We start from the raw sequence: 14,928 nt of genomic DNA, 5'->3' as shown, positions 1-14,928 counted from the left end.
TTCCAGTGGAAAATGGTGGAGATTTTTATAAATACTTTATTTAGTTTAGTGGCGGACGGTTATAAATTTGTACAAAATATAGGTGAAAGAAGAAGAAATCAGTAAAATAGAAAATATATTTAATTTGGAGGTGGAATAAAATATTTTGATGTTGGAAATAGCACATCTCTTAAATTTAATTAAAAGATTAAAATTATTGATTATGCGATCAAATATGTAGGATGCATACGTATTTGACTTCGGCTCAAAATATAAATATAAACTTATAGGGATAGCTCATAAATTATTGTTTGATTATGTTCATTGTCTCTCAAACGTGACAGTAATAGGTTTTCGTTAGCAAAATTTTACACAGACAAAAATGTTACCTTTTACTTTATTTTACTTATTAAAAAAAACAATTCCATCTGAAAACTTACATGTAAACCTATAAATTGCATTTACTACCCCATGACAAAGATAAGTGAAAGTTAGAACTGAGAACAGAAGCACAAAACTAGACATTATTTTATTTTATTTCACAAACCCAAAAGTTTTCAGCAAAAATAAAACACAAGCACAAACTAATTACAAACATGATCACTCTGACAAAAAAAAAAAAAAAAAAAAAAGCCGAAAACACTCATATTTGAGGTTTACTAGAAATTGCAACTTCAACAGTCACGATAAAAGTCGATCGACCCGCCTCCCGCAAATACTGAACATCACCATTCATTAGCTTCACCAGTTTTCTGCTTATAAAAAGATTGATCCCTTCCTCAGATGCTTCCTCTTCATCACCGAACATTTCGCTCAACAGTTCTTGCGCTACTCCACCTCCACTGTGTGTTATCCTATCATAAGACGAGTACACGAGAATTTGTAAGTCAATTATACATTTTTTTTTGAAAATAAAAAATAATTAGTTCTATTTCTACCTGAATTCCAAATGGCCAAGCTTAACAGATTGGCCAATAGAATTTTTAGCCAAAGTTGCTGCAATGGTGAGCTGGCCTCCACTCGGTGTGTAAGTAACCGACACTAGCAAGAAAGTAGCTAGAACTTGTTGAAGCCTAGCACTGTCTCCGAAAAACAATTCGGTCGATAAATTTGGAGCCAACTTATCGACTATCATAATACCCTTTTCGTTGCTCTTCGTCATTACTTGACTGATCGAAGCAATCAGCACATCGTGCAGCTTAAACTCCGTCATCTCAAGATCCAAATACCTAAGAAAACGAACACGAAAAAAAATCCCATTTAAAAAAAAAAAGGCAGAATGTTCCAGTTTATAAAATGGCTAAAATGGTAATTTTATGCATACCCTTCAATAATATGATCAAGATCCGTGTCTTCGAGAATCTTGTTGAGCTGATGCTGACAGTGAAGGCTAATCTGCAGCAGCTTTTTCTGCTCTTCGTCAAGTTCGGTTCCTTCCATCATCTTCCGAGTGAATTTAATCCCAGCCACAGGATTGCTAATCTCCTTCTTAATATAAGCCAAAACCCTCGATTTCTTCAGAGCCGTTTGCTCTGATAGCCTCTGAATATGAATGGCTTGTTGAAGCTCTTGGCTCGCCAGGTGTAAGAAGCAGAAAAGTCCAGTCACCGCCCCTTCTCCGTCCAACTTCTTGCTCACAGAGAGTAGGCACTCAATATACTTCCCGTTTCTCGAGAAAAAACCGAAAGGAATCTTTTCGGAATCTTGACCAGTGACTGCACTGTTGAGCGCAATACCGAGGTTGACAAGCGCCTCTTGATTCTTTAGACAACAGCACGCTTTGTTATGCACACCGAAGACCTCGCCTATAAGCATTTTATCAATCACGTCTTGTCTATCCCAGCCTGATAGTTTTATCATGGACGGGTTCCACTCGGAACACCAGCCGAACTCGTCTGTGCCGAATATGGGCGGGATTAATGGGTTGGGGTTTTGTACGATGGCTTTGTATTCTCCTTCGATTCTTGTGAACTTGTCCATCATGCTCTTTTGTGCAGTTACGTCTTGAGCTATGAAACATACTCCGACTACGTTTTCTTTTACATCCCTGCTTGCACAAGCGTTCACGACTAAGCTGATTGGACCGCACTCACTCCTCGACCCGTGTGTCTTAATTTCGAACTCAATATTTCTCTCTTCTTTACCTGATCAAAATATAAAATTGGTAAAGTTATCACACAATCAAAATATGCATATTATGTAAGAAGCCTTGTAGTTTTCTTTCCATTGAGGAAAAAAAAAAGAAAGAGAGGTGATGCATGTCGTTTCAATTTACATTTACTGTTTCGACTTCAAACGTAATTTTGACCATTTTTAGTCTGAATTTGGCGAAACTTAAAGTATGGAATGTAGTCCTTTGAATCGGCATTCTATTCCAACTTGAATCAGCAAGATTGAGTGTCGGGTGAGAAAGATATGCATGAATGAATGAACACTGCCTACAACTTTGATGTTTTGAGTTATCTAAAATTCAAAATGCAACTTATACATGCATAACTTTGTCACCCGACATCCAATCTAATTGATTAAAGTTGGATTAGAAGGATGACTCAAGGGACTACACGTTCCGTGTTTTGAATTTTGCCAAAATCAAACTCGAAAAGGGTCAAAATCCCGTTTGAAGTCAAAACAGTATTAATAAAATTGAAACAACATTTAGCATTTCGGGGGGGGGGGGGGGGGGGGGAACATACCTTGAAGTGCCAATGCCAACGTCTTATTCACCGTATCGGCACAAGATTCCTCAACAAGCGTAAGAAAATGCCTCTCAATCGCGTCCTCAACACGAAGACCAGTCAAATCAGCAATTTTCTGATTCCAACCATTGACAAGCCCGTTCGAATCAACAGCCAAGATAGGCACAGAGGCGGTTTCAATCAATCGAACCATCTCAGAGGTCACCGCCTCAAGCTCCTGTATACCCTCAATCCTCATATCGTTAAGCTTCGTATGAATCTCCTGAGTGTTTGAATCTTTCTCATCAGCCTCTTTGAAAGCATTTCTCAGAATAAGCTGCAATGAATGTATAGCATCCATTTCGTACTCCTTCCAAGGCAAACTCCTTGTCTTCACAACTTCCAAGAAAGCATTAAAAGAAGACCTCGGATGCATTTTCCGACCATCGTCCTTTTCCCCCGGCTCGTGCTTCGCTCCACCCCATCGAACCTCCGAGGCGGTGTGTGACCTAAACCAGAACAGCCAGTCCCTTTCGGTAATTTTAACCGCCGCCACTCCACACACTGCGTCACCTAACGCAAGTGCACCTGGAAAACCGGCATCGTATAAACTATCTGTGCTCAAACCTGTGGAATCTCTGTGGTATTCATCGAGCCAAGAAACTATATCGCGAATCTGAAAGTCAGTCGGAGTCATTCCCATACGGTACCTCTTGTTCTTGTACAGTAAAAGGGCCCCGTCGCATTTAACAAGGTCCATCACGTTCGGACTGCGGGACACAATACCTAACGGCGCGTCGCGCAGCAGCATATCGCAGAGTAGCGTCTGAGTTCGGAGAATATTCTTTTCGAGTATCTGATTCTCGAGCTCCAGCTCCTTGTTCACATGTATGGCGAAAACCTGAGCGAGAAATTCGCACGCGTATCGAAGTGGGAAAGGCACAAATCTTGGAGATGTGTTATGGCAAACAACCAAGCCCCATAGCCTTTTCCTCTTCGAAGAATCGGAGGGCGAAGGCTCCTCTTCGGCTCCCTCGTTCACCACAACTGACATCACCAACGAGGCGATCGAGCCCATGTTCTCCATGTACTGCAAATGGCAGCTGTGTGGGGCCCGCAGAGTGGAGCCGCACAAGGTTAAATTGAAAGGAAGATGCTCGTCTTGTACCACCTTCACGTGATTCGCCCTACAGTCACAAATCATCCTCACCTTGTTCTTCATGAATAAAAATCGAGCGGCCTGAGGTATATCAGTTGCAGGATAATGCAAGCCCGCGTAAGGCTCGAGCCCTGGTTTTGTGATCTCGGTCAACACTTCTCCATGGTCATCATCGTGGAATTTATACGCCATTACTCTGTCGTAGCCCGTTAGTTCGAAAACTTCCTGCACCATAGTATCACATAGTCTTTCCATGCTGCCGCTAGGTAAGGACTGCAAACGGGCGATCGCTTTAGCGGCAAGCTTGTAAGATTGTAGTGCACCGGCAGCTGTCATGGGGACTTCATCGGGTTTGACCGGTTCGAAGTCAACGATTAAACTTCCAGTGACTCGATGGACTATGGCGTAGTAGGGTTTACCGGAACTTTTGCAGTGGACTAATATAGGGTTTAAGAGAGAGACTTCGCCGAACCCTAACGCTTTCTGCAAAGCTGCGCCGCTCGGGGCGGTGAAAATTGATCGGATATCGGATCCGATTGAGAGGACAGGTTGGTCGTTGACGTTCGGAACTGCGTGCGTGACCATTGTCAGCATTTCAGGGGCGTTTTCGCTGTATGCGATTACTCGGAAGGTTTTTTCGTCAAGGGCTAATAGGCAACCGAAGGGCTGGATGAGTGTGCCTTTCTGGATTTGATGGAGGTATGCTGTGGTGACTTTGTTGGACCTGGTTGGTTCGAGGGCCCCTTTGGTGGGGGCCTTTGTTAGGCGGACCGAGGTGGAGTAGTCGAATGAAGTGCCCGATTGGTCGAAGTCCGCATGGAGCTTTGCGTCTGTGGACGTCTGTGCGATTATCCGAGCGGTGTGTCTTGATCTTGCGGTGTTTGTGGACGACTGACCGGGTTGTGGAGAAGTCATTTTCTCTTCCTTTTTTCTTTTTTACTTATTTTTTTCTTTTCGAAATCTGAACAGAACAAAAATAAAAACTATATAAGAATGATTAAGCAGGTTCTAAATATTGCAGCAAAAAAACCAAACCAACCAGTAATAGAACTTTTTTCGATCGGTCTTGTCGCTTTCGTCAAGCACAAAAAAACAGAAACGTGCGAAGTTCCCTAAGGCTACATTTGAATTGGAGGATTTGAAATCCACCACAATTGCTAAAAACGAAAAAAAAAAACCGAAAAATGAGAGCTATGGATTTCAAATCCCTCCATCAAATTTTACCATCCAATACCAGCCTCAGAACTCTATGCATCACATCATAATCCCAGTATAAACAGTAGATCACTTGACTTATATGTAAATCATTTCACATCTCAAAGTTAGATTCAAATGAATTCTACTAATTCCAACCAAGTAGATTTGAATTTCAAGAATTTGAATATATATATATATATATATATATATATATATATATATATATATATATACACAGTTCAAAACTTCACACACACACACACACACACACACACACACACACACACACACACACACACACACACACACACACAGTTCAATGAAGCAAAAGTGAAGATATATATACACAGTTCAAAACTTCAACCTACCATCTATGTTAATCACACACACACACACACAGAGTTCAATGAAGCAAAAGTGATGATATATAATCAGAAAGAAAGCAAGAAAGACTGACCCCTTCACTTCAGCTTGCAGAAATCAAATTTTCATTTAAGAAGAAATCTTTGAAGTAGTGAAACAATTATACCTAGAAGAAAAGCTCAGCCTCAAATCCTCCTTATATGAAAAATAAAAAAAAATATGATCACCGCCTTACTTCATCTCTCCACACCCAAGAAAACTGGGACCCACCCCCACGCCCCCCTCATACCCTTCTGCTCAGAACGCCCACCATTTCTATTTTAAACAAACAGTTATTTTTTATTTTATTTTTCTTTCTGGACCCGAACATATAATAATATTAAATTGTAACGCCGTAAACCCATGTCATTCCCAAAGTAGCAGTGCTCTATTATTGCACACCTAAACGACGGGTCCAAGTTTCCAAATGTAGAAACTTTGCCATCCGGGTCGGGTCACCCACCCGATTAGTTATATTTCAATTCCTTTTCCCCCAAATGGAGTTACGGCTGTCACGTGAATACGTGATGCAGAAAAACCCAATCTTGGGAGGAAAATTAAACGCAATTCGATTATTCCACCTTTTCAAGCGATAAATTGACAGATAATTCCACCGTTTTAATGAATTTTTTTTAGGTAAAAACAACTAACAGCAATTCGATTACAGAAAAATAAAATAAAAAAAGACGAGATTTATCGGGGAATTAAGAGAGAACTCACCATGTGATGAAACCCTTAAATTTGGGGAAAAAATTGATTGGGCGTAATGGGGATGAGTCGAATCGGGAATCGGCAAGTGAGTAGTGGGAATCACGTGGGAGCATGATGAGTAGCAGCATGGCAGAAGCAGGGAAGAGCGTGGGAATAAATTTGAAGAGGACGAATAGTACAAAATAATAATATGAACGCAAGTTGTTTGTATATATGTCTGCATTTTCGCCCACATTTCATCCCTTTGCCCATGCGCCTTTTGTTTTCTGGCGCCCTTTTTTTTTCCCATTTGGATAACTTGTGGAATTTTTTATAGTTGATATTGTGGATGGAAATCGGAACGGAATTTTCCTAGAAAAATGTCTTTTATTCGAATTTTGGAAATTTTGATTTTCGATTTAAAATTAAAATAGATTTGGTTCGTAATAGAAATATATAAGAGATGTCGATTTTCATTTTCGAAAAATAATTTTAAATGTTACATTTATAGTAGAAATATTGTTACGTGTTTTTATTTTAAAGGTAAGTCAGAAAATAGAATTTCTAATTTTGGTCGATTTTGAGATTTTGGAACAAACTTCTAATTCCGAATTTTGAAATTCCAGATTCTTGTTTTCCCCACAAAAAAATTGGAATGGAATTGCATATAGTTTTAAATTTCAATTTTGGTTTAAGTTATATCTAAAGGTGCCGGAAATAACAAAAACAAGAATTTGCAATTAAATTAGGAGGAACAACTCCACATATTGTGCCCAAGAGACAAGATAGGGAAATGCAAAATTTGTATTCATATTAAACGCAAATATTATTTTTAGTGAAAACATTTTCAACTTAAAATCAGATTAGATGAATCTATCTCACAATGTCGGCCAACAAATGAAATTAATTTGATGCAAAAATTGTTTGACTGGTCAACTATTAATAATCGATTAGACCAGTCAAAACCAGTTTAATATTGGTTCACTGGTTACTCTTCTAGTCTTGAAAGTCTACTATTATTTTTTCTTAGGTAATTCCGACTTTTGGTTTTCTCACCAAAATGTCTAAAAAAAGTGCTTCCACTCATGAGAGAGAGGGAAGTAGATGACAATTATTTTCATTTTATTTGACTTTAATCTCCATTAGATTAATTTCTTTATTATTATTATTTTTTTAACTTTGACACAAAAACTCATTAATATCCTCAATATACATTTTTGACAAAATCACCCATAACAATCTATCAAATAATGCAAGCAAATGATCCTTTTTGCGAATGCAATTTTGCGTAAGTACTTTTGTGCATGCTTTGGTACTTTTACTTATGTGCGTAGCTTTTCTAGTGAGTGTTTTTGTGCACGTTTCTTGATGCGCATTCATGTCCTTGAACTGTAGTACGTATTTTCATGATCGCTTTTGGTATCCAATTTTGACCATGTTCGAGTCCGAATTTGGAAATTTGCCGTGAGACAGGAATTGTAGCCCACTTAAATAGCTTTCTAATGCCGGCGGAACCAGGTGATTTGGAGTCTGGATGAGAGAGATATGCTCGACTTCGTGGACACTACCAAAGATGTTGAGGGATTCTCTTCTAATTTGATTTTATTTTCTTAATTGCAACCCTTTTCTTACTCTTTGAACATTTTTGCTTCCAGGACACTTAATTTTTGATTTGTACCTATAAGATACCAAATCTACCAATTAAAATAGAAATATAAATTGATCCAAACAAAAATTCACGTAAATGTAAACGTAGAGTGTTATTTCTACACTCCACTGTCTCATTTGTATCTAGTGTTTTTGCTGTTGTTTGTTGATGCGTATTAAAGTCCTAGTATTGTAGTTCGTGTTTTTAAGAACGTTGCTCCGAATGCACTGTTGCGCATGGTTTTTTACATGTACGTTTGTGCATGTCCATTTGAGCGAGTGTGTTTGTCCATGTTTGTTGATTTGCATTCATGTCCTAGGATTGTAGTTTGTGTTTTCATGATCCTTTTTGCGAATGCAATTTTGCATGAGTACTTTTGTGCATGTTTTTGTACTTTTACTTGGATTTTTCTAACGTCTGATCGCTCAAAACCTACCTGAGGTCCGATACCCCCTAAATGACCATTCATTTTAAATATATTAGATCTGAACCATTGAATGAAAAAATGATTTTGAGTTTCCTAGAAAAATGATTAAAATAATAACTTGAGCAATTACGCATATATCCTTTTCACTTAAAATTATTTATTGCATTAAAATAAAATAGGCTAATATGGAATAGTCTGATTTACCCCTCAATTAATTGAACGAAAATATCGCTGCAAATAATTGCTGATAGTTGGTTGCATATTAATTCATCTATGGCGAATATATCGATTAAATCAGCAACCCCAAAATCGACCTAAATTTTCTAAAAAAAATTCCCTTTTCTTTCCCCCTAATTTTTGCTGAAATCACACCCACAAACACTCCATAACATTCGATATAAAGGACTTGCAGGAATTTGTGTGTTCCCAATGAATTTGACAAAATTAGGGCAAAATGGGAGAAATTAGAGCAAAAGGGAAGGGAGTGAGAGGGAGAGAAGTGCAAATCGTCCTTTTATCAGCAATAATCTCCAACGGCATTATGGACAGTAACACGTGCATCTGCAGGAATCAGCAACGGCATTATAGCAAATCATTCCTTTAAATTTTGAGTCATTATTTATTTTTAGATGCATAAAACAGAACAAGTGGCCAATAAAAAAAAATTAAATAATTGGGTCAAACCCAATCCAGCTACAAAAATTGGGCCTGAAAAAGCCCACGAGTTAAAAAATCTACCAAAAGAATTTACATGTAGACAATTATCCCCGACCATTACAAAATTTGGTTTACAAAGTTATCGTAGTATTATATAAATCATAAGCTTCCTCAGTATCACCGCGACAATCATCGACGTTGACTAGGAATTCGGTAACATAATCCATGCTCTGATGTTTATTTCGTGCCATAGTCAAAGCCAGAGATCTTCTTACTAATGCTGAATCCTCCTATAAAGAAACGAAATTCAGTTTACTAACACCGTATTGGTGGTAAGATCTAATATCACACAAAACCAGTGTTGTAGGTTGTCTTTAATTGGGATGTAGATCTCATTTACAGTTGACATTGAACCAGCATAACCTTGAATTAGTTTAGGTTTAAAAAAATGCCTAAGAATGTTTTCAATTTCCAACGTGCAATCACCCGTCAACATTTGTTGTACAAAGTAATCATGTTATTATTAATAATAACATGTAATGATGTAGTTGAAATCAAAAGCAGATAATAACACAGATAATATAAACTAATCCAAACTAAAATCCACGAAAACTTAAACGTAGAGTGTTATTTCTGTAGAGTATTGTGCTTTTGCTTTGTATATGCAGGTAGAAAACACACTTGAATTGTTTGGATTCCAGTTTACTTTTCATTTAAATCCACACAAACTACTTGGATTCGATTATGACATTTATGTATAGTATTGTGCTTTTGGTTTGTATATGCAGGTAGAAAACACACTTGAATTGTTTGGATTCCAGTTTACTTTTCATTTGAATCCAAACAAACTCGTTGGATTCGATTATGATATTTTTGTATAGTATTGTGCTTTTGGTTTGTATATGCAGGTAGAAAAAACACTTGAATTGTTTGGATTCGAGTTTACTTTTCATTTGAATCCAAACAAACTGGTTGGATTCGATTATGATATTTTTGTATAGTATTGTGCTTTTGGTTTGTATATGCGGGTAGAAAACACACTTGAATTGTTTGGATTCCAGTTTACTTTTCATTGGAATCTAAAAAACTTGGTTGAATTCGATTATGACATTTCTGTATAGAACTGTGCTTTTTATTTGAATATGCAGGTACAAAACACACTTGAAATGTTTGGATTCAAATAATTGAATTTTAATTACATTCATAAATCTACACTTGAAAGGGTTCTATTATGTTTTTTTGGAATTTACTTATTTCATTTGTAATGAAGTATGTATACTAAACAGTTTGATTTATAATTTATTATAAATGATAAGTAGTTTTTTGCCTTTATAATATGTTCATTTCTTGATGTATTATGAGTGTCGGATATTGATATTTAACCATTTGAAATATATAAAAAAAAAAAAACATCATGCGTAATGAAATATTTCACACCGTAATATAAGAATATGTTCTAATCTAATAAGTTTATATTAATTAAATATTTGTTTTTGGACATAATTTTTTAACATCTAATATGAAAATTTTACCTACAACCTCGGTTGTCGTGCAAATATCCTCAAGAGGCTTGGGTTTCATCTAACCCTCTTTTAACCGCACCATCCACATCAGGCCGTAGTGTGACAATCAGCCTGAAAATATTCAGTAATCTTCTCATCTTCAATTATATCTCCCTCCCTCCTCAACCCTAACTTACATAATGTCTTGCTCGCGAAAAAGACAGAGCTTAGTATGTAGGTCAACCGACGACGGGTTGTTTGAGATGGGTTACGACAAACTGATTGCTAGGGATTACTTCTTTTACAATGACAGGGCACCGAGATTGACAGAACAGTTGGAGGGGTTGAAGTTTATGGTTGAGAGGTCGGTTGACGGGAGTTTGAGCCGGTGGGGTGTCACGTATCTCTTGGAAGGGAGCCACTTCATGGGGACCGTAGTGTTGCCGGATAATCCGGCAAGAATAGCTTTTGAGGAAGGGGTTGTGCGTAACTTTTATGAGAACTTGGAGAAAAGGACTGGGGTCAGTGAATCCGCATATTGTGGGCAAGTGTATGTCCACAGGGAGGTTTTTTAGTTCAACCGTGAAATCGATCTGAAGATTTCAGAGTTAGGGCAGCGAAAAAAACAATTGTGTAGAAGATATATTATATTTATATCTGGTAAGATGGTAATTACATGAAGTTAAAGAAGGCAATTTAGTAAAAGCATAAATGCAATTGGGCTTAAGAAACACTGAACCCACCTCCATGGGCCAGATACGCAAACCCAATATTGCCGGATTTGTACCCGGGCCCAAGATCAATCCTTGGTCCGATCATGTGTACCAAATCACAGACCCGGCTGGATTATCGGATTTATTGAACCAAAATAGGCCTTAGTGAACTAATTAGCGATGTCTTTTTACCTTTAGTTGGGATTTTAATAAAGTGCTTTCAAATTGAGGCATTTACCTATAAACTATGTAGCACTAGGGGTGGTAAATAAGTTGAGCCGACTCGTGAGCTCGATGAGCCGGTTGATCAAGTTCGAATTCGAGTTTTTCGAGTTCGAACTTTTAAACTAGTCGAGCTCAAACCTTTTTAGTTGTTTGTGTATTCACGAGTCCGCTCGTGAGCCTATTTTTTTATATATATATTGTTTTTATTTAAATAATATATAATATATTATAGAAATAATATGAAAAGAACAAACAAATATTATATATATATATATATATATATATATATATATATATATATATATATATATATATATATATATATATATATAGTCTATTCTTTATTTTATAATTTTTTATTTTAATCTAAATATTTATTTATAATAAAAGGTAATAGTTATATAAAAAAAAATCCAAAATGAGCTTGAGCTCGAGCTCAAGCTCGACAAAATGGACTCGAGCTCGAGCTCGAGGCAAAAAAAAAAAATATACTCGACGAGCTCGAGTTCGACAAAATGAACTTGAGCTCGAGTCTGTTAAACCAGACGAGTTCGGCTTGTTCACACCCGTATGTAGCACGTACACATAAATGGTGATACGGGGAAATAGATTGTCCGGAAAATGGGGATATGAAGACTTACGGGAAATATGTATTTATAAAAAACATAGGAGTATATTTATAAATATGATAACATATAATGTTCTAAATAAATTTTAATATCAACTGTCAATTTACAATTGAACATTAAACCATGAAAATAATTAGAGAAGCAATAAAAATATTTAAAATTTTGGTATTCAAACACGTTTCTAACTTTTTAGAAATTACAAAATGGCCCACAAGGTATCCAGCAGGTGCCTTCAAATTTTCAACACGAAACGTGTCCGAAATGCACAAACATTAAGAACTTGAAGTTTTTGTGTTACATATAAATTTATGATTCCCTACTTATTCACAAATAAGTATACCCAAATCATTTTTACATGAAAGAACATATCACAAGGTTCAAGGGTCAATAAGAGACAAAATATCCCACAAATTTTAATATACTCTAATTTCATCACTTGAATCTTAATTTAAACATAATTTCACCAATTAAACCGATTTTTTTCTATAACCCAATTTTGATCCTAGTTTTGAATGCCACCACCGTTGACTTTTTCTTTTTTCTTTTCCTTTTTCTTATTTTGTTTCTCCGCCAACGTTGTTGACCTTTTCTTAGAAAAATAATATGAACTGTAATTTTTTGTTTTTCTTTTGAATTTTTTTCCTCCGTTGTCTAGCGGTCAATGTTGTTGATTTTTTTTTTAAACTTTTTTTATAGAGTTCTTTTTCCGGTAAACACAGTAATATTACTATGTTAGATAATGCTACAGTTAATATTATTGTCTAACACAATAATATTATTATGTTACAATAAATAAAAGAATATTATATATATATATATATATATATATATATATATATATATATATATATATGTGTGTGTGTGTGTGTGTGTATTTATATATATATATTATTGTGTAACACAATAATATTTTTTTGCTGGCAGTAAAAAAAATTAAAAAAAATAATATTAATGTAGTTGACTATAATATTATTGTACTGTGGTAAACAGTAATATTATCATAATGTGGTAGACAATAATATCACTGTGTTGACCAGTCAACGGCAAAAGAAAAGTTTCAAATTAAAACAAAAAAACAAAGATCAGGAGATTGGCATTGACCGATGATCGACAGTTGCAAAAAAAAAAAAAAAAAAAAAAAAAAAAAAAAAAAAAGAGTTAATGCCGGAGACAAGCATTGATTGCCGGTCACTAAGAAAAAGAAACATTTAAAAAAAAGGTCAAAATCGAATTTAGGGGTCAAAATTGGTGAAACTAAAGTTAAATTACAATGTTAAAATATGAATTTTATAGTTACCTTTGTAATGTATATTGAACGAGTGGACTTATTTACGAAAAACAAAATGAAACCTAAATTAATAAAGGTAAGTGGTCAATTATTTTCTCATAAAACACCTTCAAATTAATAAATCTCTTGAATCCAGTTTTATTATTTACATACATCACGACAGTTTCATATTCTTTTTCAACTTACACAATAGAAATGAATTTTAGATAGGGCCTTCACTGTCATTAGTTTAATAACTTAATCATTGAACATTATTGCATAAGCTTATCCACACGTTAAAATATTTCATTTTTAAAGAACAAAGAAGTACAGTTAAACCTCTATAAATTAATACAGTTGGGACCATCAAAATTTCATTAATTTAGCGAAATATTAACTTATCGATAAATTAATAATTATTAATTTATACATTAATTAATAACTTATTAATTTATGAAATTACTTCTATTATTATTTTCAATAAATACATTTTTTTTTCAAAAACATTACGTGTATATTATTCATTGTACCATTAGTTTAATGCATTGTAAAGCCCGTTTTTACGAACGGAAGCTATTAAAGCAGCAATGGTATAGAACGATTTATGTTTTGAAGGATGAGAAAACCATACCGAAAATTCTAACTATGTTAAGAAAAGTGAGGGACGAGATTGATGGTAATGTGAACTTCAACAAGAAACAAACGAGAATTAAATTATATTGTATTAAGCCTTCATAGATCTATAAAATATGTATTGTATCATGTAATTTAAGAATTATTTTTATGCATTATTAATTTATATATTATATGGGGCTTCTTAAAATTTTCGAATGTGTATTATCTTATAAATTTAGCGAATTATTAATTTAGCACGTTGTCCCCGAGTCGGGACCGGGAAAATTTATTATTTAAGCGATGTTATTAATTTATCGGGTATTAATTTATCGAGGTTCTACTGTATGTAAATTATGACAACAATACCAAGAAATGTACAACATCTCTTTCGCAACTTTACGGCTGCTTCGACCCTATATCCGGTGATAAACATTGGGTGTGTCTTCTACTGCCACGTACTACAATCCTTACATGTTAACTATAGTGAGGAATATATTATAAAATACAAAAAATGACACGTGACAACAGAAAACCTGTCCGATGTTTATCACCGGGTGTGGGGTTGAAGAAGTCCAACTTCATATAGAGATCATAACTACTACACTTGGTGAATATTACATCTGATAGAGTTTTATCTTTGATCTGCACACAATAAATTGAGTGAGTATGTGTTTGTGTGTTTATAAATGATAAAAATGTACTCATTGTATTTCACATAATGTAGTATAATATAAATCGCTAAGTACATCGTCTATTTGTACCTTTAGTCATTACTTTCCTTGAGTGCTCACCTTCTAAAAAAAGTAATAATTAATTAATTAGAAAAGAGTGTCGTTTGATAATTACTAACTCAAACTTTATACATTGAATTTGGTGGGTCACACTGAAATTACAATACCATGTTGAATAAAATGATAATTGGTTTGTTTGAAAAATACACACTAATAAAGTCATCAATATGATTGATTTTAGGAATTATAATAAAAACTAAAAAAAAAATCAAATGAAAAAAAAGTGATAAGAAGTAGGGTAAATTTGGAAACAATGTAATTGACATATCACTAAAATTCTAAAGCTTCATTGGTTATTATCATTACTTTAGTTTTATGTTTATTTTTTTTAGTATATTTGTTTTTTAGGTAA

At 35.0% G+C, this 14,928-nt stretch overlaps 1 protein-coding gene across 4 annotated transcripts; it reads right to left on the bottom strand.

Annotated features, from left to right (window-relative positions):
• Nucleotides 1–493: 493 nt before the first annotated feature.
• LOC105978167 (phytochrome A1) lies at nucleotides 494–6,460 on the bottom strand. Of its 4 annotated transcripts, none has more exons than XM_013003585.2 (5): nucleotides 6,133–6,460; nucleotides 2,673–4,774; nucleotides 1,304–2,123; nucleotides 918–1,208; nucleotides 494–833 (listed from the first exon to the last, which is right to left on the bottom strand). In XM_013003585.2, exons 2-5 carry the CDS (start codon nucleotides 4,726–4,728, stop codon nucleotides 623–625), a joined length of 3,378 nt encoding a protein of 1,125 aa, XP_012859039.2. In that variant the 5' UTR covers nucleotides 4,729–4,774; nucleotides 6,133–6,460; the 3' UTR covers nucleotides 494–622. The 4 variants fall into 4 exon arrangements, with proteins under 4 accessions (XP_012859039.2, XP_088682000.1, XP_012859040.2 ...); XM_088825874.1 differs by lacking the exon at nucleotides 6,133–6,460 and adding an exon at nucleotides 5,540–6,077; XM_013003586.2 differs by lacking the exon at nucleotides 6,133–6,460 and adding an exon at nucleotides 5,468–6,075.
• Nucleotides 6,461–14,928: the final 8,468 nt, after the last annotated feature.

The sequence above is a fragment of the Erythranthe guttata genome, chromosome 2 (genome assembly GCF_056151865.1).
Source record: "Erythranthe guttata isolate IM_541 chromosome 2, IM_541, whole genome shotgun sequence".
In the NCBI taxonomy this organism is placed as follows: Eukaryota; Viridiplantae; Streptophyta; class Magnoliopsida; order Lamiales; family Phrymaceae; genus Erythranthe; species Erythranthe guttata.
Note: the sequence above shows the minus strand (reverse complement) of the source record. Positions and strands in the feature narration are given on the sequence as shown.